At 41.0% G+C, this 25208-nt stretch overlaps 3 protein-coding genes across 3 annotated transcripts; 1 reads left to right on the top strand and 2 right to left on the bottom strand.

Annotated features, from left to right (window-relative positions):
* Positions 1-1490: 1490 nt before the first annotated feature.
* On the bottom strand, positions 1491-12882 carry LOC111596033 (NGFI-A-binding protein homolog). Its single transcript, XM_023310062.2, has 7 exons — positions 12864-12882; positions 11259-11555; positions 5033-5305; positions 4074-4969; positions 1950-2041; positions 1812-1887; positions 1491-1718 (listed from the first exon to the last, which is right to left on the bottom strand). Exons 1-7 carry the CDS (start codon positions 12880-12882, stop codon positions 1491-1493), a joined length of 1881 nt encoding a protein of 626 aa, XP_023165830.1.
* Positions 12883-13434: 552 nt separating this feature from the next.
* LOC111596032 (protein masquerade) lies at positions 13435-17029 on the bottom strand. The gene is made up of 7 exons (XM_023310060.2): positions 16768-17029; positions 16412-16696; positions 16196-16351; positions 15204-16139; positions 14209-15142; positions 13816-14093; positions 13435-13757 (listed from the first exon to the last, which is right to left on the bottom strand). The coding sequence occupies exons 1-7, from the start codon at positions 17027-17029 to the stop codon at positions 13435-13437; spliced, it is 3174 nt and encodes a 1057-aa protein (XP_023165828.2).
* A 4763-nt stretch (positions 17030-21792) lies between these two features.
* LOC111596026 (ero1-like protein) lies at positions 21793-24908 on the top strand. Its single transcript, XM_023310054.1, has 5 exons — positions 21793-22325; positions 22394-22660; positions 23325-24007; positions 24068-24376; positions 24534-24908. Exons 1-5 carry the CDS (start codon positions 22176-22178, stop codon positions 24583-24585), a joined length of 1461 nt encoding a protein of 486 aa, XP_023165822.1. The 5' UTR covers positions 21793-22175; the 3' UTR covers positions 24586-24908.
* The last annotated feature ends 300 nt before the right edge of the window (positions 24909-25208 follow it).

Raw genomic sequence — 25208 nt, 5'->3', positions numbered from 1 at the left:
TGCATTCGCAATTAAGCCAGCATCACAACATTCAATGATCTTCACTGTTAACCAAGATCATTTATCAATAAATTTGCATATGAAAATTTGCATGCGCAAGCCGATTTGCGAATACCCCTAACACAAGGGTGTTAATATCATCATTAGCTCTGATATCTTTATTGACAGCTCGTTGCGAAAAACAGGGCAGCGCAGGGCTGGGATTAAGGCATTGAGGGTTTGTCTTTGCCAAAACAAAAAAGAAAAAAAAAAAGACATCAACAGTCAAGAGGTGTACAAAAGGATAAAACCCACAATTCGCAAATATAAACACAATTTGCCAGGCCACAATTCCCATTGATTTCGGCGCTAGGGGTTAATTCTCACACGATCCATTTCAGCTGAGCTGATCAATTGCCAAGAATTTGTGATCTGGGTAACATTGAAATGTGGGCGCATCAAATGCGATTTTGATAGGATTTTCAACTAATTTAGAGAAAGGGAATTGTATACCCTAAATAAGAGGCGATTAGCTTATACATCATTTACTATATGTATATGTGATCAAAAGGATTGTTAATTCAATTTCAATTACAATACATTAAAATGTTGTATTCTAGCTCCAAAAATTTTTAATTGAAATAAGTTATTTATTATAACAGTGAAAAGATGTTTGAATAAGTAAAAATTTTAGACATGATTTATATATATATAGCTTCAATTTTTGTCATATGGACTCAGTCTGAGTTTCAGTAAGTTTCATTCAAATTGAGCAACAAAACAAAGCGTCTGTATAAGGACTGTTCTCTATACACTTGTGCATATGTACGAGGGCTGTTTAAAAAGTAATTCACAGTTTTTGATATTTTGGCTCCATCAAAGTAAATACATTTCAGATATAGTACAACTGGGCCAATTCCAATTCTCCAAGCTCTGCAAAAAATCTCTTGTGTGATCTTCTTCTGCAGCCTTAGCTGCTGCCTTCAATGGAAAGATACTCGTTTAATGGGCTTATTCAGTTTCGCGAATGACCTAAAGTCACAATGGGACAGGTCTGAGTAATACGTTGGATGCTGCGGAATCTTTTGCCCAAATGGTGATACAGAATTGTGATGGAATAGGGAAAAATTGAAGACGAACCAAAGCACGTTATACATGCCACATTCGGAAGACTTTTTGGAACAGATCTCACATATGTATACCAAGTTTTCTCAGCATAAATTTCAGGCAAATCGAAAGCTAAACTTGAAACTTATTCAAAATCTAACCAAGGAAAGTAAAAGGCAAAATATTTAGTGAAGCTCAGTACCGGGTGCATTCTAGTCGGATATGCACGACCTAAGCACTCTCGTTTGTATTTATTACAAAATAGTTTAGATCACAGGATGTACAAGCTAATTATTGGCTTAATTATTAGGATTTAGGTCTAACAAATTGAATTTAATTAAATTGCACTGAAAATATTTCTAATTTTATATCAAATATATTTATATATAAATAGTTGACGAATCCTAAATTTCTGGTGAGGCAACATTTCGCTTGAGCACCTCATTCAGTGTGGGGCTGAGTGCCAGGGCGGGATTCGCCACTGCAATGATATTATCACCCGCCGCTGAGATGACCTGGACGCCGGCAGCTGTCAGATCCACAGTTTCGCCCAGGCCGAGGCTTTCGTTCGGCTTTGCACAGCACGCGTCCAGCGAGGAGACGGGCGATCTTTCACTTTCCAGACCATTGCCCTATGAAAAACAGACAAAGCATTACTTCAGATATATTTTGAGCTAGCCAGCTGATGGGACGGGACGTTTGGACGCTCCACAACACATACTCACTGGCAGTGGCGGCGAGCTGGAGTTGCTAAAGGAGAAGCGCGAATCGTTGTCCTCAAAGTCGGCCGATTTGCCCAATCTAAAGTATATGACAAGGGCATTAGTCAGTTATTAGTTATTTGATAATTGGTTTAAGCTTACGAGAATTTGGCTATTTCCGTCAAATCGAACGGCGGCTTGGCAAACTTTTGGTACATCGCAAACAGATTGTAACGCGAATCCTCCACAGCCTCCTTTTAGTTGGTATTTTTTGATGTTCAAAAATATTGTTGATTAAAAACTTCGAGAAACTTTATTAAAGCTGTGCTCGACAGAGCAGCGCAGTAAGCAAGGCGAGGAATACACGAGTTGTTCGTTTGGGTTTTCAAAAAGCGATCGAAATTTATTTATTGGCTCAACGAAAGGTACACCACATATTGCAGAAGTCAGAAAATAAATATATATATAACAGCAGAGGCTACACACTATGTAAACGAAACTAGAGCTAAGTAGGCTAGCAGTGAGTCAACAATGTGCTTGGGTTTCCTATAACAGATTGAGGTTAGATTTTTTAAGTTGAAAGATGTATGCGATAGGTGAGGTTAGGTTAAATAAGATTTGATTGGGTATCGATTAGTTTAGATTGAATTGGGTTTACAACAAATATGGAGAGATAAGTTTGGGATAGGTAGTGCTATGTGATGTTACTAAGGGTCTACAGATTAATTCAAGTTATATTTAATAGTTAAGTAAACTAGTAAATTTGGAAGAAGGGACTGCAGTGAGGTTATGTTGAGTTTAACTAACAGTTTCTACAAATATAGTTGAATAACAAACAAAGTAATACTGTATAATAATATATATATATATGTATAACAACAAGTAGACCAATAAAAAATATAACAAGAGAGAAGAATGAAGAAGATGAACGAAAGATAGAGAATTTCGTAGCTTAAAGATAGGTAGAAGAAAATGTCTGTGAAAGAGTTAATTTTGGAACGATATATAGATATAGAAAGATAGATAGATAGATGGATAGCAAGATAGACATATTGATAGATAGATATGCAAATATATAGATAGGTAGGTAGATATAATGATAGATAGATAGATAGATAGATAGATAGATAGATAGATAGATAGATAGATAGATAGATAGATAGATAGATAGATAGATAGATAGATAGATAGATAGATAGATAGATAGATAGATAGATGGATAGATAGATAGATAGATAGACAGATAGATAGATAGATAGATGGATAGAAAGATAGATAAATAGATGGATATATATATGGATAGATGATGATGATGATATATAGATATAGAAAGATATATAGATAGATGGATAGCAAGATAGATATATTGATAGATAGATATGCAAATAGATAGATAGATAGATAGATAGATAGATAGATAGATAGATAGATAGATAGATAGATAGATAGATGGATATATATATGGATAGATGATGATGATATATAGATATAGAAAGATAGATAGATAGATGGATAGCAAGATAGATATATTGATAGATAGATATGCAAATAGATAGATAGGTAGGTAGATATAATGATAGATAGATAGATAGATAGATAGATAGATAGATAGATAGAAAGATATATAGATAGATAGATAGATAGATATATAGATAGATAGATAGATAGGTAGATATATAGATATAGATTGATAGACAGATACATAGATGGATGAATATATAGATAGATTCATATATAGATACATACATAGATAGCTAAATAGATGTGAATATTTGATGACTAATATCCGAACGCTTAAACACAAGTATGAATAGGAACAGTTAGACAGACAAACAACTATGTTAATATGATACAGATATACTTATATACCAGAGCATAAATCAATCTCTAATCTATTTTTTTAACTTTTCCAAATCTTAAGTTAGGTAATTTTTCAAACTACTTTAGTATACAGACTTAATGTATACTAAAACATCTATGAAATACTTATGCAAATAAGACTAGACTAGACTAGACAGTTAGAGCAATACCAAAGACTACAAATTATAAGCAAGTTCTCTATACATATGCCTAAATATATATATAAATTCATATACAGTAAAGTAGCCAGATATTCTGAAAAGAACCTCTAGCCAGACGTTAGTAAATCGAGTGATCTTTCGATCGCACCACAAGCTGCAAAGCAAAATGTTGGGTTAACTTTGTGGAAGCTGAAGCTGAAGCTGAAGCACTGCACCAGATAATCTAGACCACAGGTTAAGGCTCAATGGATTCGGTCTTCCTTACCCGATTCAGTTCGATGGGCAGCTGAGCAGCCTCTGTAGAGGAGAGACGCTGCCTCTTAATGCTGGGCAGCATGGCACCAGCAGCTGAAGCTGATGCAGATGCCGAGGCAGCAGTCATTGCATCGCTGGACTCGCAATCCAGATCGATGCCCGTACGCTGCAGCGCCTGGCTGGGCAGCTGGGTGAGCAGACCGCCATAGCGAGCTATGCTGGCCGAATGGCCAAAGCCCGCGTCCTTGACAATCTGACGAGCTAGTGGAAAGAGCTCATCACGCCGCGTGAGCAGCCAAATGGTTTGAGGATTACGACAGAGCTGCGCCGCCGCCTCGTTCACACAGACCTCGTGCAGTGTGAGCGGCTTCTCTGGACGTCGCTTGCAATCGAATCTACCATAGATAGCCGAATACTTACGTATCTCATCCATGCGCCTCGGATCGTGCTCCGCCATGGCAATCACCTGCTCCAGCTCGCGGGTGGTGCGCTTCTTGGAGGTCTGCGCACGCGGCTCCCGTTGCGGCAGCTGTCGTGCAATCTTCTCGGCGCACATCGTAATGCGTTGCACCTGCAGCTCGGTGAGCACAGGTGTTAGCTGTGGCGAGCTGGACGACACCTGATGTGCCCCAGCCACACAGCTGCCCACGTTGCTGACCACCAAAGGCGTCGTTGTTGGACTCTGCAGCACTGGCAAAGCGGGGCAGATGACAGGCGCACTGATCTGCGCCAGAAGCTGAGCACTGGCAGCCGAAGTCGGAGCAACTGAAGCAGCAGCAGCAGCAGCAGCAGCAGCAACAGGAGCTGCGGGCTGAAAGGATGCGTACTTATGGCGTGGCAACGCAGGCGTTGACTCTGAGTTGAAGATCAAAGCGGGTGCGGGCTTGGTCGGTGTCTCACATAAGCCTAAAACAATATAAGAAAATATTAGTAAGCTTCTCTCTCTCTCCATCTCTCTGCCTCTCTTACCTAGCTGTGGCAGCATGGCTCCTTGGAATAGGCTCGGATTGTTGGCCCATTCGTGCAGCGCTTTCTGCAGACGCCGCACATGCAACGGCTTCGATGCCATGCCCACTAATGCCATTATCTCCAGAAACTCCTCCTCGCCCGCATCGTACAGCTGCTGCACATCATCGCCGCCCATCTCCAGCAATGTGTCGTAGTAGGCCAACAGGCTGGCACGCTGTAGCACACGATATAGCTGCACCTCTGCCTCGTTGCTCGGCCGCGATGTTGCGACCACTGTAAGAGTAGAAAGAGAAAGGGGAGCAAATTATTAGCTAAACTATAGCTATATATAGGGAATATATTAGGTAATCTATAGTTGTTAAATTTTGATTTTCTATATTCTATATCTCGATCAATATCTTCCTCTTTGCGCCACACCTTTGAAGACTACATTTAAAAACAGAAAAAACTTCTTCTTTCTCTTCTTCATCTTCTTCTTCCTCTACAGCTTCAGCCATGGGTATCAAAATGATATTTATAGAGCTGCCTCGCCGCTAAGTTCTCACAATGTTGAGAGACCATAAGAAAAAAATTTAATTAAATTCGCCTTTTTTTTATATAAAAAAAAACTCGACGGACGTCTGGACCGTAAACCCTTTTGCAAAGCACAAAAAAGAGAAAGAAAAAACGAAACCCAATCAAAAAAACGAGAACTAAAAAAAAACTGAACGGACGAAGTCGGGAGCGAGCTCATCTGCATAAGCAAATATCAACGAGTGTGTGTGTGTGTGTGTGTGAGCAACCCTTTCGCTTTCGTCCTTAAAGCAGCCAAGGATGCTTGGGTACGGCATAAAACTTGTTAGAAATGCGTCACGCATGCGCAGAGCCAAGGCGAAAGCCAAAAAGGAACCCAAGCAACATTTTAATCCTTTTTATTTCTCTCATTTTTTTAGCTTAAAATATAAATATTTCCCTCTCTATCTGTGCTGCTCTGTCTCTTTCTCTCTGCCTGTAAATGATGATAGTATATTCGCCTAGAGTTTCTATCATCTGGCATCGAGCAGCTTCTGCTCATCATCATCAAAACCTTCTCGTCGAGGCAGAATTTATGGCTCGCGTTGCGCTCAAAAGGCCGCCAATGAGGCGAAGCGCTGATGATTATGTCAAATCGTAAATAATTATGTGAGAATATTTTAGTCCGGCCTTTTGGGTAGCAGACGTCTCTCCAGCCAGACCCAGTCACAGCGCTTTCCAGTTTCCCATTGCACTCTAGCAGCTTTAATTAATAGAAAAACGAGCTGAGCCAACTAAATTATAACAAAACAGGGCAAATCACAAAAAAGAAAGAAAAGAAAAGGAAAAACAAAGCACACACATCGATCGTTGGTTGGGTACGTCAATGCCTGCCTTTTGTATACCCTGCAAACGCTGTGTGTGTGGCGGTGCGAGCTTAGGCTAAGTTAGCTCACGGAACATAGATAGCTAACTGAGCCAAACTATATAAAAGCAGAGATGCTAAGCATTTGAGTCAAAGTTACTAACGATAATTATCGATATTAGATTTGAGAGTTGGTGTAGATATATAGTTAGAGACTTGATTAGAGATATTTGCTATATTTATATCATTTATTACAGCTCACGGTCGAATATCGATAAATATCGATTGTTAATATATCTGACAAATGTTGCTAATTAGTGTGCGACATAGTTATATATAGATATTGTCTGGAGTGTCTTGTTAGTAGAGATATGTGCTATCGTATCGATAATTATCGATAACTAGTATTTTCAGCATAGCTTAGAGTTTCAAGAGCTGCAACAATAGATATTTAAATACTTTATATTTACTCAGACATAACTAAAGAACATCTCTTCATGCCTACAAAAAAATATATATTTTTCGAGCTATTCTTCTAACTTTCAGTATACCTATGAATGCCTATATTAGCTTGACTCTTATTGCCTGTATCAATAGCTGAATCTGCTGTCAACATAACAGGGTATCTCTGAGTGTATTACCCCGAGTTCGAAATCACTCACTTGTTTTTTGAGCGCATGCGCAGACGCTGGCGCTGCTACAAGCGCAACAAACTACACGAGTAAAATCAGTAGGAGGACGAGAAGGAGCCTGAGATGGAGTTGAAGGTGGCGGTGGCTGTGCAGCAGGCATGTAGCGTGGTGTAGTTGGTGTTGTCACTTGATGCGTTGCCAATCATTAACCCATGATTGCATGCCTGTCACAATTTATGACACGTTGACAAACTATTGAAGGCAGCAATTTTCCAAGGAATCCCAAGCAAAAACCCATAAACTCCATAAAAGTTGAAAGCGCAACGAATGAGACTGCAAAGTTTGCTCCGATATCAAATTGAGCTCCGAATGGTTGTTATTTTTAATGGATATATATGTAACTAGATATAGTTATATATAAAAGTCTATATTTATTTTGTAAAAATTGGGTTGAGAAATTAAACGAATTTTTGTTATGGATCCTAAGCCGCTAAGTTGGAGTAGAAGAATAGTGAAGTTTAAGCGTAGTCAAAGGTCTCTTGAAGCTATAGTTAAGATATGGAAAATCTATAGAACAATTAATATATATATAAAATACGAAATACATAACGCACGCAATCTTGGCAGATCTTAGAATTTATAAGAATTTTTGAGAAGTTACAGGAATATCTTAGAAGATTTTAAAAGATCTCAGCAGATATAAGAATATATCAGCGAATCTAAAGCGATCATAGAAGATCTCTGAAGCTTTCAGAAGATTTTAGAAAAATGTGAGACGTTGTCAGAAGGTAGCTGAAGTTCACAAATGATCTCAAAAGATCTCCGCAGATCTCGAATGATCTCACAATATCTCAGCAGATAGAAGATCTAAGAAGATCTTAGAATATAACCTAATATCGAAGAAGCTTGCATAAGCTCACAGATGATCTCAGAAGTTCTCCTTATGTTATTGCCCCTAAAATCCTGTAGAAGTTATTATATCATTGATGATTTCAGAAGACTTTGTCATACTAAAAGAAGCTGTTATATCATGTCTCTAACAATATTCTATATACATTAAGAACTTGACTTAAAGATTGTGTTTTCTGAGCACTTTTGGGGTTAAGTTGACTGTCCAAGCGACACTTCTTCTATGCCTGTTGCCTGTGTGTGCCCAATGAGGAGTATTTAACGCAGACGCAGAATCTTTTTGCGTAAAACAGAAGCGGGACTCTGTGGATGGCAGATATCACAGATGTGGATAGCAGCGACTGAGGGACTGAGGGACGACTCTGCCACTGAGAGGCTGAGAGGGAACTGTGGGGCGAGGAATTTGCAGCAATAAATAAATGAGACGTGATTTCAATACACAAATAATGCGAGGGGGGCGCGCAGGTTGAGCTTGGAGCAGGAGCTGCAGCAGGAGAAGAACTGGAACTGGAACTGGAACTGGAAGTGGAACTGTCTGGCCATGTGCCTTCGCTTGGGGTTGGGCCTGGGTTGGGGGCCTACGATTCACTGTCTTCTGGGCAGCAGCGCTTGGCGCGCTGATTGTCACTCGGCTGCTGCAGCTTGTTGATTTTTTTTATTATTTATTTAATTTGCGGGTCGCTTTTTGCTACCGTTCGCTATATACCCTGTACTCGTGGGAGAATTGTCCATTTCGGGCATATTGCGAGGTATATGAGGCGAATGATTCTAACAGGCAGTGGGTGAAGAGTCGTGGAGTAAATAAATACATGTGTATATATAAAGATGTTGTATAAAAGTAATCGATGAGCGATAAATATAGACCCTATACTGACTAGATAAATATGCCTTTGGCTTACAGATATTGTAGAGATATTTGTAGAGGTAGCTTAATTTCAAAAGTATGTAGAAAAAATTTTTTTGTCAGTTTAAGTACCAGTGTAGGTCCCAGTATAGGTACAAGTAAACGTATATGGACAAGTATAAGTACAAGTATAAGTACACGTATAAGTACACGTATAACTACAAGTAGAAGTACATGTATAAATACCAGCATAAATAGTAATATAAGTATCAGTTGTACAAACAGTATAAGCGCTAGTATAAGTACAAGAATAAGTACTCAGCATAAGTACTCATACTGGTACGAGTACAAGTATAAGTATCGTTATAAGTACAAGTAGAAGTTCCAGTATAATTACGCCCAAGTGCAACTGGCAGTATAAGTCAAAGCTTTTTCAATTATAAGATCACACATCAGAACAGTTATAGCTGCGTATAAGAGTTGGGGTTAAGCAATTGCTGATTTATAGGATATCTGCTAGTGTGCAGCCCCCCACAGGCAGCGTTATTATATGTTGCGCGTTGTTGGGGCAAGACTTTTAATGTTGGCTGCTGCTTATGTTGACGTTGTTGTTGCTGCTGCTGCTGCTGTTGTTGTCATTTGCTAAATATGTTGTTTTTATGCGTTGGCAAATGGCGAAGATGGACAAAAAATGAACTGCAGTTGCTTTTTAGTTGGCACTTGAAAGCAATAATGACATTCGACGCCACATACCAAGCCGCACAGCCTGGACAGCAGGCCAGGTGAGTGTGTGTGAGAGCCTGTGTGTGTGTGAGGGCCGTCAATCGTTGGCGTCCGCTTCGATTATGGGCAAAGGAGAAAAAAAACGCGCGCGCATTGATTCGCAGACGCCGTTCGAACTGCTGAACCGAAAACTATTTCTCATATACAACGATAAAAATTGGATGGATGGCAGACTTTATATGTTTTTTTGTTCAAAATTCTTGGATCGTTCAAAATACCATTGATGGCCATAACTTTGGAGCGTTCGTACGTGCCAATGGCCGCTGATGAAGCTGCCAGCTGAAGCAAAAAGCTTGGCAGCAGCAAACGAAATGCGACTCGGAGGCAAGGCCTTGCCTCGTTAGCTACCCTCAGCCAAGGGCTGGGGTAGGTTTTTTTTATGGTTTTTTCTTTAGTTTCTCTACAAGCTACCCCTAAGACGCACCTATCATGTGGGTAAGCCAATAGCTACCTGAGTTCTGGCGCTCATTTCATTGGATGTCCTCCATTTGTATAGCTAGACAATAGATGCGGCTGCTGCTGCTGCTGCTGCTGCTACTGCTGCCCCTATCTAAAGTGCTGCTCAGGGTGGGTTTTTTCGCAGCACCAAGGAAATGCAAACCGGATTCTAAATTGCAAAGCTATGAGCAACGGCAACTTTTTCTATTGTTTCATATTTCCGTTACACAAAACAAAACCAAACACAAATTTCACATAAAACAGGCGAAGCTCTGAAAAGCGCGGGAAATTGAAGAAAACAAAGAAAAAGGCAAACTGGCTGAAGAATTTGATATGCAGCGCGAATTTGTACCAAATGAAATAAAAAAAAATTGATTTAAATATTACTTTGAGCAGATCTTAAGGAGTTGAGGAACTCAAGAAGAACCAAGGCCAGGCTGACCTCATATTCTTTTCTATATATTAAAGAAATATTTAAAAAAAAAAGAAACAGAAAATTTAAAATATATGAAATTTCTTTAAATTTATATATATGTAAATTATTATATTATTATATTATATTATTATATGTAAATTATTGTATATAAATGTTTGCTTTAGACTGACTCAGCCCTTGGGATTTAGATTTATGGATATGCTTATGCTCAAAAGTAATACCCACTAAATATATCATAGTAAAATTATGCGTCTGCCAAGTATATATGAATTATACATATATATATAAATATACATATATTCAAACCAGTAGTTAGAGATGACTACAAATCTTATGAACAGATATAAAAAACTATTAATAACTCATTCCATAACATTCATATATTAGATGAGTTTCAATGTTCAATGGATTTTTATAAGACTTAAAAAATATTTTTTATAGAAAAGCATAAATTTATTCATAGCATGATTTATCCCTAAATTCTGTAACTTTAACTTTGCCATATAGACACAATATATATAGTATATATATCTATATGAAAGTTTAGCTTTTAAAAGAAGCCTAAGAAAATATCTTCATGATCTATATGAATGAAGATCTTCCTCTTTCTTATGGATTCATCGGTCTAATATCGCTTTTCTTAATATACATTTTAATTTCTACTTCAACATTTATCTTCCCTATCCCTATCTTTCCTATTAGCTTTTATTTGAAGTCACAGAAAAAGCTTTTTATGCGCTTATTCCTCTCATTAAAAATATTCTAATTTTTGTGAATTTTTCGCTTTAAGGTTTCGCTTTTTAAAATCAATTTCCATATCTACTTACATGTGCCGTTCGCATTGCGCCCAAAGATCTTGCCCTGCGGACTTAGGATCGGGCTGGAGGAGGCCGACGGTGCGCCGGAGTGTGAGCGTTGTCCCTCGGATAGGCCGCTGGCCAAGGACAGATTGTTGACATCGTCCTGCTTGAGCAGTTCGATGCTGTTGCTGTTGCTGGCGATGGTGGTGGTGGTGGTGGTGAGCAGTGATTGGGGCAGCGACTGGAGTAGAATGTTGCTGCCTGAGCAGCTGGAGCTTCCGCTTCCTGTGACCAAACTGTGCGTCTTGCCGGCTGGCGAGGGAGCTGTGCTCGTTGCCGAAACTGTTGTGGAGGCTGCAACTGCTATTGCTGTTGCTGTTGCTGTTGTGGTTGTTGTTGGAGAATTCGTCTCCATTGTCGGTGTTGTTGCGAGGACGTAAAGGACAGCCGAACAAGAACAAACAGGCACAATGAACCCAAACTAAATGCATGCAAATACACACACAACAAATCAAAACGAACTCAAAATAAGGATGCACTACAAGAAAGCAAAAATTAACTACACTACACGTCAGGATTGAGTAACGTTTCGTTTAATTATTTGGTTTGTTTTTGTTTCGATTTCGATCTCGATCTCGATCTCTGCCATCCGCTCAGCTCGAGGCCAGACGAACTTCTGTTCTCGTTGCGACAACGACGCGCAGCTCGTGGAACCCTTTTTGCTGCATCTTTGAGATACTTTCGAAGAGAGAGAGAGAGTCGACATACAGGAAAGAAAAAACATGTACATAGAATCACGCAGCAGACGTTGCTGCCGAAAGGGTTAAAAAGGCTGAAAAAACGAAGCAACAGAAAAACAACAACAAGCAGCACAAGCGACGAAGGCGAAGGCGAAGACGAAAGCCGAAGATCGTAGCCGAAGGCTTTTCACTGTAGGCCAATGAGGGTAAGTTTTTCAGCAAAGTAACTCTTATTAGAAGACAGTTAGAGAGATTGCTGCTATATGTCTCCGCCTCTTGCCTCGCGCTCTCTCAGAGCTGTCAATTGGGTGCGACTGTTGGGCAGTGTAAGAGCGAGAGAGATAACTAGATAATGAGAGTGAGAGTGGGAAAATACCTTTACAGCTGCGTAGACATTTTGATCGCCTATTTAATAAACCCATTTGCCATATCCAAAGAGTATGCTAAACAGTTTTTTTGGGCAAGCATCTGAAGAACTATTCATAGAGAGTTGCAATTTATGTCATATATAGGTATGCAGTAATCAAGTAGAGTTAAATTTGGTTTAAAAATATGCTGTGGTATGATCATTGTTGGATTATATGTTTGAATTAATATATATAGTATATGATAAGCTCAAACTTACATAACTTTACAACTACATAAAACTTATTTCAGATCATTTTTTATACGAATTGAGAAGAAGTCTTCAGAGCTAGTCTACTCTCTCTTAATCTTCCAATTTTGAAGCTCTAGCTTTAAAACTGTGAAAGATACAATCTTAAAAGATTTCCGCCCTCGTTTGGCTTGTATATATCTACTATATATTTTTGGTCCACACGCGATTTGCCGTGGGTGTATCGGGAAAATCTTAACACTCGTAATGGAAAGCGGGACAGACAGCAAGACGGACATTGCTCGTTGTAGCTCATTCTCCTCGTGAACGAGAATAGAAAGGGAATAAAGATAAGCTTTGCTAGTTCCCGCTAGAGTAGAGCATATCTGCTCGTCGCGCAGTCGCATTAAGTAACCATTTTTTGCCAGTTATTTTCCGTTAAAAATCTGCATACATTAAAAGGGTTATTCATCGTAATGCCCCTCGCCCAAGTTGAAATTGATTTTTTTTATTCGTATTCCTTTTTTTATGAAATATGATGAACGTATTTTCTTGTATTTTCTTTTTGTATATACAAAAACAGTTTACAATAGATTTTTTGCTTTTATATTATTATATCGTATATAAGTATAATAAGAGGGGTGTGTGGGGAATACTTTGCTTGCTCTACGAGGGGGTGGGGGTGGTGTTAGTAGATATGAGTTAGATTACACTAGGATTGGGTTTACGTTAACAGTCGTGGTTAGGTAGCCGGAGACCCTTTGTTGTTTTTGGGGAACCCAAACCTCAGTCATAGGCCATTCCCGAATCAAGGATGAGAGGAAATTGCTACAAGTGCGGGGTTCCAAGTTTACTTTGGCTCGGCCAACTATAAATTATTGACGCTTATTATCTGATTGATCCAGCCTATGAACGAGGAGACTTTCACGTAAACGCCGGGCACATCCACCCTACCGCAACCGAAGCCCCAAGAGACGAGGCCGGCTAGCTCAAAGAAGCCATCGTCCTGGCAGACCAAAGGACCACCGCCATCGCCTTGGCAGGCATCGTGTCCCTCCTCGCCGCCGGCACAGAAACTGGATGCGGGCAATATGAAGATCTTCTCCGTGACCGCGTTCACCTTCCTTATACACTCCGTATCGCTAACAATGGGTATTTCCGCCTCGCGCACACGCAACGGAATGGGACCAGCTAAGAGTGTAGTTGAAGTCAGTTAAGTTACTTGTATAGAGTCATTCATGGCACTCACCTTCGCCCATGTAGCCGTAGCCCGTAACCGTACAACGCTTGCCCGCCGTATGGCTAACACCACGTGCTGGCAGGCAAACCAAACAGACGCCATCTCGCAGCTCCGCCTGGCCGTGCAGCTTGAGCAGCGCAATGTCGTTGTCCAGCGTCTGGCTATTGTGGTTGTGGTGTATATAAGTGGTGGCCACACGCAAAGTCTGGGCGCCCGGACTGCCATATTTACGTGTCAAATCGTAGTCACCCACGCGCACATAGATCGCATCGCCAGAGCGAACAATGCTGCGAATGGAAAGGAAGAAAGGATGAGAGTTATTAGAGAAGTTTCGCTTAGATTAGATAAGTGGAGACAGGGCAAATATTGTCTTACAAGTCATATTTCTTTCAGTGTACTCACTTGGTAACACAATGCGCTGCAGTGAGCACCCATTGGGTGCCAATGAGCGCTGCACCACATAAATACTGATTGAGCGAATTGATGAGCGCCACCTGCCAGCACCACTCCCCATTCTCGCCATCCTCGCCGCCAACCACTCGCGCCCGACGTCGACTGCTGTAGTTGGCCTGCAGATGTCCGGGATCCGAGTAGCTGCTGCGTTGATAGTACTCCGGATAGACAATCGCCGAAGACGACGACTGTTCTGGCTGATCATGATAGGAGCGCAGTTGATTGCTCTGAATTCCGCCGCTGTCCACCAGATCACCCAGTTTATCATTGTGAATCTGAATGGGCACAATGGCCGAGCCGAGCACCAGGCGTTCGTTCGATTTGTTAATGCTTCCGCTGCCGCCGGCATAGACTGTGGCTAGCTGCCTAGCCGTACGCTGTACGCCGTATTTGGCGCGTGCATAGGAGACATAGTTGAGGGCCGGCGAGCTGCGAGCGCGACCCGTACGCAAGGTGCCCTTGACACCGCAAACATACTTCGAGTAGACATGTGGACGTGGTGTGGTTGTCGTGGTGCTGGTGGTTGTTGTCGGTGGTGCTGGCGGTGCAACTGGCGGCAGTGCGGGCTGCTGTCCAGGTGCGGGTCCATAATAATCCGCATAGCTTTGCGGAGGAGGCAATCCTGGTTGATAAACATGCGTGTGGTGCGGTGGTGGTGGTGGTCCTTGAGGCGGACTAGGCATGTAATTGCTGGGTGCATACGGCGGCGGTGGTGGTGGCTGCTGCTGCGGTGGCTGTGGTGCATACGGTGGCGGCGGATAGTTGAAGTAGGAGGTGTCATTGCGTGTCTGGAATTGTTGTTTCTCCAAAATTTTGCTCTTGGGCGCGCAACAAATTTGACCCGAACGTTTGCATCTAAATAGATCTGTCATCTCGGCGTTTTCTGAGGAAGATTAGCAAGAAATTTCAAGGGACTCTCCTTTATTTAAGGTGGATCTACTTACTGAAGCAGGTGAAACTGAGCAGGCTGACAATGCAGGAGCCGGGACATTCCTCGCGTGGATCTGGAGTGGGCGTATTGGGCAGTACATAGGGCGGTGCTGTGGGCGGTGGCGTTGGCGACGGCGTTGGTGGCGGCAATTTCGGTTTGGGTGCACCGGCACGCGAATTGTCACAGCAAACTGAGCCCTTGGAGCAGGTCGTGGGATTCGTTAACAGCACAGAGGGACGTTCACAAAAGGCGGCCATAATGGTGAGCAAACAGAAACCCGGACAACGTGGCACAGCTGGCGGTGCCGGCGGTGGTGGTGCAGGTGAGTTCAGTGTACTTTCGGCAAACGATATGAACTGTGAGAGCAGATCTCCGCCAGACTGTGTGGCAGCTGGTGCTGGTGATGGCGGTGGTGGTGCTGGCTTAGCCGCTGGCTTGGCGGCTGGCTTGTTGGCTATCTTGGTGGCTGGCTTGCTGGGGGTTGGTGGCTTAGCAGGCGTCACTTCAGAGGCAGTGCCCGTTAAGCAGCAGCTACCCTCCCCGGGGCAGAAGGCATCGGAATCGATCTCATCGCAGAAGATGGCAAAGATGCCATTCATACAGTCACCCTCGCATTCCTTCATCACTTGACCCTGATCTTGGCCGGACTTGAGCTTGTTCTTGTTGCTATGGTTATTATTCGATGTTTCCTCTTCGTCATCATCCTCCTCTTCCTCCTCATCATCCTCATCCTGGGCAGCAGCTTCTGTTGTGGTGGTTGTGCTGGTCTTCTTGTGCTTGGTAGGCTTGCTTGGTGCGTGACTGTTGTTATTGTTGTGGGTCTTGGTGCGTGCCGGCTCGGGCGTTGTGGTAGTAGTGCTTGTGGTGCTAGTAGTTGTTGTGGTGCTAGTCGTCTTGCTGGCCGTGGGCTTGGGCAAAGTTTGATTGCTCTTCAGATTGCTCATGTGCTCTGTGGAGATAGACGAACTCAGTTTTGGCTCTTCACAGGATAACTCTCAGACTTACTGGCAGGTATGTATATATCCTTAGGCAGCTTTCCATTGGCGTACTCATCCAGTGAAACGCAACACTTGGTACCCTCCTTGCAGAGACCTCCGCTAGTCAAGTAGGACTCACAATATTCCGCTATGTGATCCTCCATACAGACGCCCGTGCAATTCTCTGTGAAAACAAAGTGGAGTTTAGCCTAGTTTACGTTGCTTTGGCTGAGGTTTGGCTTACTATTTTCATTTTCCGTTTTGCTAGCCTCCAGTTTATCCTTAGATTTGGTTGTAGTGGCCTTTTTTGTGGTGGCAGCTGGCTTCTTGGTGGTGGTGGAGATGGTGCTTGCAGCTGGACGCTTTGGCTGTGGCTTTGGCTTTGGCTTGGGCGTTGTGGTCGTCGTTGTGGTTGAAGTGGTACGTTTAGTGGTGCTACTTACAGTCGTGGAGGTGCGCTGTGTGGAGCTGCTGCTGCTGACTGTGGTTGTCGTTGTTCTAGGTGTGGTGACAGCGGTTGCGTTTTTGCCTAGTTTTGAAATGGAGATGCTTAGTTGTGGGAGACTAAGGATCAAGGATGAAATTCGGACTGTGTCTCACCTGGCGCACTCTCTATGCAGCACTTCATACTGGGCGAGGGGCAGGGCACATCGTCGAGCACCTCATAGCAGATAAGCGTGGCCAGCGTATGGACACAAACACCTGGGCAATCCTTGGCATCCGCTGTGCTGGTAATCGTATCCAACAGGCCGGAAAGGAAGCTGCCCGCCAATGATTCATCCTGTGCCCGAGCCAGAGGCTTGTTGGCCAATAGCAGCAGACAAAGACTCAACGTGCAAAGTATTCCTTGCGAAGTTCCCATATTACTTAAATTTTTCATATCACTTTGTTCAATTGTGGAAAAGTTAGCTCATCGCGTTGCAAGAATCTGCGAAAGAGAAAGACAGATATTGGGATGAAGGGGCGAGAGCGAGAAGAATCGAAATTAGCCAAGTGAAAGTTGAGCTTAGTCAGCGCCCCCATCCATGTAACCCCAAAGGCTTGTGACGTAACAGAGCGCTTAATGTCTCAATGCCTTGCAGCATCTGAGCTGAGCCGAGCTGTGCTGTGCTGCAGCTGAGAGCTGAGAGCGCCAAGAGAGAACCCCAAAAGATCATTGGCCTAGAAAGCGTTCAGCAAAAGCCTCACTTGCCGCCTTACACTGAGCGAAAAAATACAGTACTATGACCAAGTTTTTATTGATTCAAAAAAAGTTTGGATCTAAATTTTTCTAAAGAAAACAAGTTTGGAATAAAGCGTAAAAATTCTTATATTAAGAATTTAAATATATTTGATCAAATCAAAGGTAAAAATTCTTCTTTTAAGCATGTGAATCTTATAGATTTTAAAAATAGTTGTAGATAATATTTGAATATATTCGAATAAGACTAGAAATTTGTAGTAAGAAATGAAAAATTTAGACTTATAGAAAATTTTCAGGCGAATACACTTTGGATTTCAAATTGAGGAATCACCACCTCAATTCTTAAACCCATTTTCTTCGAGTGTATTAAGAGCAACTTCTTCAGAGGTTTTATTGTATGGGGGCATCTGTCGAAAAACCAGTTTAATTGCTTGTTGCCTCGCCTCATTCTGGTTAATGGACTGAGGAGCTGGTTCTGTGACAGGTGCGTCCGTCTAACCGCTGTATAAAGCTTTCTTATCTACTATGCCCCATTTTAATATTACGTATACGTCTCCCAGGGGGATACAAAAAAAAAAACAAGTGGTACAGCAAGAGCATTTGATATACGAGGCCTAATAAATGTATTTGGGTTGACAGTTGCATGAAAATAGTTTAAAAGGTAGTTGAAGTACAGTTCAGACTCGTTTTAACTGTGAAAACTTTTGACCAATGTGGAAAACTAAAGGCAAGAGTTAGAACTTAGGTAAGAGTCTTAACCGAAGAAACTGAACTGAGCCAAAAAAGTATTAAAATATCAAAATAGAAATAAAAGCCAAGTTAATGGCTTAAATACCACAATTAAAAGTACATTAAATTCTAAGCAAAGGTTTAAATTCCTCATTGAATCTCACTGAAAGTCTAGCTTTTCTTCCCAAAATTCAAGATGAAACGTTTTAGCATTATGAATGAAATAGAAAGTACATTGCCCCAAAAACAAAAATAAACAACAACGAAGACAAATTGAAACCAATCTCAGTTGACAGATCTTTAGCGAAAGTGCTGGCAATAAATATGTAGTTGACTAGCACTTGACAATGGCTAAAAGCCGAAGAAAAATGGCAGAGCTATAGCTAAATGACAATTATGTGCCGGCCACAACTAGTGTCCCGCTTCCCCTTCTTATCGCTTGCTGCATTTGCCTCACGTGCGCGTCGCTTTCACGTTCAAACCGGAAATTTTAGACTTAAAGGGCCAAGACTATTTAGAAAAAAAAAAAACAAAAAAATTGTCACTAAGCCAGGCGTGTGACAATCCTCAATCTGTATATAAAAGAACGAACAGCTAGAAAGCTGAAGCGCCTGTTCCAAGCGCTTGGCTAAGCCAGGTAGAACCCAAAAAAAAACTGTAGTGCGCACGTCTTTTGGGTCAGCCATCGCCACGCGCTATCTCTGTCTGGCGCATGGGCACACCTACGCCATCATGAATACCAAGTCCGGCACCAAATTCGTTTAAGTAGGTCAGCTGCATAAGGCGCGACACCAACAACAGTAACAGTGGCATGTTACAGCCTGCTCCACTACACCTCTCGCTCGCACTCACTTTTTAAGTTTAGCATGCGAATTATGTGTTCCTCACACTTGAGGCGAGTCGTAAAGAAATTCTTTCATTAAACGACGGCAGCCAAAACAAACAGAAACCGAAACAGAAACACGCATTCAAATGCCGATCGAACGGTTAACAATAACGGTAAACGACGGTTGGCAGGCACACTAGCTACACTAAGAGAAAAAAACAAATTTTTTATTTCCACTAAAATCAAATCGAAATGCGGCCAAGGTCGATATTCCAAATTATTGAATTATGAATTTAATAATAAATAAAACATTATTCAGTTTACTTTAAATGTATGTGTAAGTATAAGAATATATGAGTATACGCTTTCTTTTCTCTAAGTGTAGCATAGTTGAAATCAATTTTTATTTGGTCAACTGCAGATTGTTTTTGTTTTTGCATGCTCTTGTCTATAAACTCTTTCATTTTTAGCACTTCCATTAAAGTCCCGAGACACAGTTACATACACACACAGGCACGTACACACACATGCATATCACTCTACCAAAGACAGCGACTGATCCAAAACCATTGCGACTGAGTCTTCGTCTTTGGGCCGCAATACGAACAAGTTAAGCGACTTTTTCCCCTTCTTCTGTTTCCTCTACTTTGTTTGCTCTTTCTGAATTTATGGTAACGGTAAGCACAAGACGACACATAACTGTGCGCTGGATCAGCAGGACAGCGTAAGGCGGCGCAGACGTGTCGGGAATGCGGCACAGTTTTCCAATTGCTAATGGTTGCGTATGCAAAGTTCTTACAACACACACACACACTTGTATACATACACACTTATATGAATAACGTAACTAACCGTTCTTAATGCCGGGGCAACTGCACCTTGCGAAAGCCAGCAACAAACTGACCAATGCTCAAGGTTCTCGATGCTTGGTAAGCCGCCAAGGCCAGCAGCAGCCACGAGCAGCGGCCACAGGCCGGAGAAAGTGAGCAAAAGAAACTTTGTCGAAAGAGCAACAGCAAAGAGCGAGCGCTGCGCTCTCTTTGCCACCTGTTCTCGGCAGCAGGCAGAGCATAGGTCGCTTACAGCTGGTCGTGCGCAAAAAAGGATCGCTTGACAGCTGTAATGGCTGCAATTATTGGCACTTCAGAAATTTTGCGACCTTTTTCTTCGCTTAAGCATTAACCCCGGAGTGTGCCCACTTAGCGGATTATATTGCTGCGATTGTTGTTCTCGCTTTCTTCCCTTTCAGCGCATCGTTCGCCAGGCTTAGTTATGCAAATCTCAAGTGCACTCTGTGCGAACCCTATGCAAATTTCGCAAGTCAGCAGGGAATTTGTTTATTACCTGAATTTTCGCATGCAAATGCATTGCTAGGATAACTGTTGACTGTTTTACTGTTGTCAAACAATGTCGAAATGCAATTATGAGTGCAGAAATCGAATGAGGCTGGGAAAAATTGCATAATCGCCTGCTTAAGCCGAACGTCACGTGGCTTGGGCAACATAATCTTAACCTCAAATATGCAAAGAAAGGAATTTCTACTTTTTTACTTTTACTTTGTCTAGCTAATTAGAGCTGGCATAGCCTATAGCATGTCTAACAAATGTCTAGCAAAAGGACAACCTTAAGGAAGATCTTTTAAGTGATGCGGCGTCTCAGCCTCTGTATTTTTCGGATGTTCCCAGGCTTCAGACATCCTAAACATTCTTCACACGAACGAAATTTGAATAAAACGCTGCCTAAAAAAATTGAAAGTGGTAAAAAAAGTGAAAAAACTTTAAAAAAAATTATAGAAAAAAACTTATTTATCATTCTGTGAGCATACTTCGTATACCTGAAATTCTGGCCCCTGGGCACAAGGCAAATAGATAAAGTCCTGTGTTGGTGGTGGTGGTGGTTGTGCCGTCCCCGCTCTCCGTCTCTCTCTCGTTCTCTGTCGTCCTGCGTATGCAAATCACGTTGATTCCTTTTCAATCTCAAACAATGAAAGGAGGGTCGTCCTTTTCGGCCACACATGTTTTTCGCTTCTCCTTTTTTTCTACATTAATCGTCCTATTTAAAAAAAATATAGTTGATTAAACCCTTTGCTTGTGTAAAAGTTTTTTTTAGCTGATTTTTCCTCTTTTTTATACCGTTTGCGAGTGTTTTTTCATGCTCATCCCGTTTTTGTCATTTCACTTTTTCGTGGGAACTGTGGATCGGACAGCTATATATGATAATGAAGTATACAAGGCGGACGCGAATAAGAACACGTGAGATGGGAAGAGTGAGAGCTTAGTAATGGGTGCATGGTACAGGTCTAAAGATATTAGAAAATCAGAAATATAAGACTTTTCAAGGAATAAAAAAAAAAATTTTTAATTATTTTTTTAAAAATATTTTTTGATAAAAACACTTTTTGGTTTTAATTCAATTATACATTTTATTTTCAGTTCCACCTAGTATTAAATTTTACAGTTAAGTCAAATTTTGATAATCTATGTTTTTATTGTGGTTACATCTTTTGTTTTCCAAGACGTTGGTAGAACAGTTCCCTAAGCGATTAATGCTTAATCATTTTGCCACCCTTCCTCGCTTCAGCCATGCTCGATCTTCTGATCTGATTTTAGGGAGAGGCGAGAAAGTTGGAAGAAAACAACTCGATTTGCATATTGAGGATCATGTAAAAAGGGGCTGAGGGTTTGTCATGGGAACAAAAGATGAATGCTTTATCAGTGAATAGATGCAAATCAATATTTGATGTAATTAATTAACATCATCAAAAATAGAAAACAACAATATTAACATTTATCAATCAATTTGAAGACAATTCAATCAATATCAATGCAAATCAGTCAATTAATTGTTTTACATTTACATTTACCTAAAACTAAGCATATAATTTATATTTAGAATAAATACAGAATGTACTCTTTGGCTTGACAATCAAAATTTAAAATGTATTCTCAATAAAATTACAATAACATCAATGCTTCTCTTGTAGTTTTTGAATGTAACGGCCTGGGACTGTTGACTGATTGGCCTGAATTGATGTGGCAACGCCATCAGCGCTATCTTTTGAATGGCATGAAAGTATCGATACCATTGGCACATCACACATCAAATAGATATCGATATTAATATACGTACGTGTCCAAAATCAGCTGCGTCGTAGCAAACAAACAATGCGGTGAATAAATACCTCTTAACTGGCGACATTAACAAATTAATATACTGACGAAATCGGTGGGAGTTAGTTGCAAAAAACCAGTAGCAGAGTAGAGAAGAACTATGACAAGTACACATAAATTGCGGCGCAAGGCGTTAGCGAGCAGTGGCCTAGCAATCGCTTTGCTTGTTCTGTTATATTGGACCGATTTTACGGGCGGCTATTTTGCAGCTCTCGATGAAGCTGAAACGAACAAGAATTGTTTTTGTGAGGTAAGGTTTGAAAGTGGATCATATATAAAAATATACCAAATATATATATAAATATTTTTATTCGGCAGCTCGAAGGTTCTATTAACGATTGCAGCTGTGATGTGGACACGGTTGATCACTTTAATAACATGAAAGTCTATCCGCGTCTTCAGAGCTTATTAGTGAAGAACTTCTTTCGATTCTACAAGGTTAATTTGAAGCAGGACTGTCCCTTCTGGCCGGATGACAGTCGTTGTGCCATACGTTTCTGTCAGGTCGAAAACTGCGAGGAACAGGCCATACCCGAGGGCATAAAGGATCAATCAGAGCATCGTGATAAGGCGGCTTCATTCAAGGTATGTTTTTTTTATATATTTATGCATTTATGCATTATATATGTAGAGCACGTATTTCTTTTCAAGGGGCTGCACAAATTATTAGCAGTTACAGTGAAAGTAGCCTAAAACGAATGTCTTCTGCTGTTACTACAGTGAAAGTTAGCCTGAAGTTCACGCAATATCATATCATTTAGCTTTTGTTCTATACAAATGTGAAAGATAATCGATTCGTGCCTTAAATAATGTTTTAATTAAAGGCAGCTGTCCCTTTTTAGAAACTTCACTGTATCTCCAATTCTGTTATCAGCAGGTGTATTAATTGATTTTCGACAGACCGTTTCCTTTAAGTAACAATATTTATTTATTATCTTGCTGCTGTATTGGATGAATTGTCATAAATTCCAATCACTATCTATAAATATATAACTCAATGAATGAACGTGTCGGCAAGATATTGCATATAGTATATATAAGTATCTTCAGTGCTTGACAATCAGCTAAACATGACGTGGCTTATTGATACAGATGTGAAAAGTTCATTCAGACGCCTCTTATTGTGAGACCAGCCTCCTCAGACAAGCTGTTAAGTCTATAAGATTGTTGCATTATTATTTAAACAGCTGTATAGCTAAGTCTCTTCTCTCGTAATGACTTCCTCATTAACTGATCTATATTTATCTAGTACACCCGTGAGGCACAACTGGAGAGCAGATGCTCGGATGTCGAGGATTTTGACAGTGCATTGGGTTTCCTGGATACGAGCATCAGTGATCAGGCTCATAGGGAATTCGAATTGTGGGCTAAACACGATGAAGCCGAGGAAGATTTTTGCATTGTCGACGATCATGATGTTGATGCACAGTATGTGGATCTATTGTTGAATCCGGAACGGTATACGGGCTATAAAGGCGATTCGGCACATCGCATCTGGAAGAGCATATATCTGGAGAACTGTTTTGGTGGCAACAACGAAACCGCAAATAAATTCTCCAGCTATATGCCTCACATGGAGTTGCGTGATGTCTGTCTGGAACAACGTGCCTTCTATCGTATCATTTCCGGATTACACTCAAGCATTAATATACACTTGTGCTCGAAATATTTATTATCAGAGACAAAGGATTTCCTAGACCCCCAAGGCATCTGGGGACCTAATGTCAAGGAGTTTAAGCGTCGCTTTAGTCCAGAAACAACTAGCGGCGAAGGTCCACACTGGCTACGCAATCTATATTTTATCTATCTAGTCGAATTGAGAGCGTTGGCCAAGGCAGCGCCATATTTGAGACGTGAGAATTATTATACGGGAATCGCCGAGGAGGATGAGGAAGTAAAGCTGGCTATGCACGACATGCTAACGGTCATAGAGTAAGTAGAGCTCTATATTTCTATAAAAGAAGTATCTCATGTTATCGTATCTCATTACAGATCCTTCCAATCACACTTCAATGAGAATGCCCTATTCAGCAGTGGCATTGCCTCGATTAAATTCAAAAATGATTATAAAGAGAAATTCCGAAATATCTCACGTATTATGGATTGTGTTGGCTGTGACAAGTGTAAGCTGTGGGGTAAATTGCAAACGCAAGGTCTGGGCACCGCACTCAAAATACTCTACTCGGAAAAACTGAATTTGGCAACGGAAAGTGGGATTTGGGACAAGCCACACATCGAGGCGGATCCTATATTCCGATTGTCGCGAACAGAAATTGTTGCGCTCTTCAATGCCTTTGGCAGGTGGGTATTTAAACCTTGGTTAAGCGAGCTGTGAATATGCTAAAACAATACCTCGTCAGAAGATACAGGGTATTGCTTAGCTGACAAGGTCACTTGCCCTTTTTTCTAAACAACATTCGTGCATTTCACTAATTAATGTATTTTTGTTTCATTTCAGATTATCCAACAGTATATACGAAATGGAAAATTTCCGGCGTGTACTCAGATAGCCAGATGAATAGTAAAACGCCCCTTAAAACACGTCACGAGTCAAAATTCCCTACATTTCGAGCTCTCTCATCCGCGTACGACTGCTCAAAGACTTTTAGTTAATTGATGCGTACATCTATTTAGACATAATTTAATGATGGATATGATTAGGGCCGGTTTCCCTCCAAAATAGTTACCAGCAGCAGCCAGAGGCTACCAACCGTGGACAGCTGTATTATTGTATATATTGGGAATGCATTAAAAAGGTTTATACGTAGGCTACTTGTACTTTACTACCCCCACCCCTATTTCCGCTACACAGGTGTATATTTTTCATATTGTAAGTTAGAGTATATTAATTTATTGTGAACTATTGCATAACTATTTCTAGGAAACAATGAAAAAATAAAAAAATTTTCTTGTGCAATAATTTTGTATGTTTTTTATTCCAGCCGTTACAGAAACAAAATGCCGCAGTATTAAACGTAGGACAGTCTGAATAGTGGAGGCCAATCGATAATAAATAACAATTTTGTTTGTCGTACAGCAACTATCTCATTTAATGGTAACACATAGTTAGCGTTGTCATGCCTACTGTAAACTAGCGACGTTAATAGTGGCGGCGCTACGATAACAATTATTT

Source organism: Drosophila hydei, unplaced genomic scaffold, assembly GCF_003285905.1.
Source record: "Drosophila hydei strain 15085-1641.00,03,60 unplaced genomic scaffold, DhydRS2 tig00000243-arrow-arrow-pilon, whole genome shotgun sequence".
Classification (NCBI taxonomy): domain Eukaryota; kingdom Metazoa; phylum Arthropoda; class Insecta; order Diptera; family Drosophilidae; genus Drosophila; species Drosophila hydei.
The sequence above is the reverse complement of the archived record's forward strand: the minus strand, read 5'-3'. Positions and strand labels throughout refer to the sequence as shown.

Excerpts from the sequence above, each read along its gene's own strand:
- LOC111596033 (XM_023310062.2), bottom strand. Across the intron at positions 2,042-4,073 it reads TGCCCATCGAACTGAATCGG|GAGGCTGTGGAGGATTCGCG; the intron begins GTAAGGAAGACC and ends ACCAACTAAAAG. Across the intron at positions 1,888-1,949 it reads ACGGAAATAGCCAAATTCTC|ATTGGGCAAATCGGCCGACT; the intron begins GTAAGCTTAAAC and ends CATATACTTTAG.
- LOC111596032 (XM_023310060.2), bottom strand. The coding sequence starts at position 17,029 with ATGGGAACTTCGCAAGGAATACTTTGCACGTTGAGTCTTTGTCTGCTG. Across the intron at positions 16,697-16,767 it reads CTGCATAGAGAGTGCGCCAG|GCAAAAACGCAACCGCTGTC; the intron begins GTGAGACACAGT and ends TTTCAAAACTAG. Across the intron at positions 15,143-15,203 it reads GCTCAGTTTCACCTGCTTCA|AAAACGCCGAGATGACAGAT; the intron begins GTAAGTAGATCC and ends AATCTTCCTCAG.
- LOC111596026 (XM_023310054.1), top strand. The coding sequence starts at position 22,176 with ATGACAAGTACACATAAATTGCGGCGCAAGGCGTTAGCGAGCAGTGGC. Across the intron at positions 22,326-22,393 it reads ACAAGAATTGTTTTTGTGAG|CTCGAAGGTTCTATTAACGA; the intron begins GTAAGGTTTGAA and ends TTTATTCGGCAG. Across the intron at positions 22,661-23,324 it reads ATAAGGCGGCTTCATTCAAG|TACACCCGTGAGGCACAACT; the intron begins GTATGTTTTTTT and ends ATATTTATCTAG.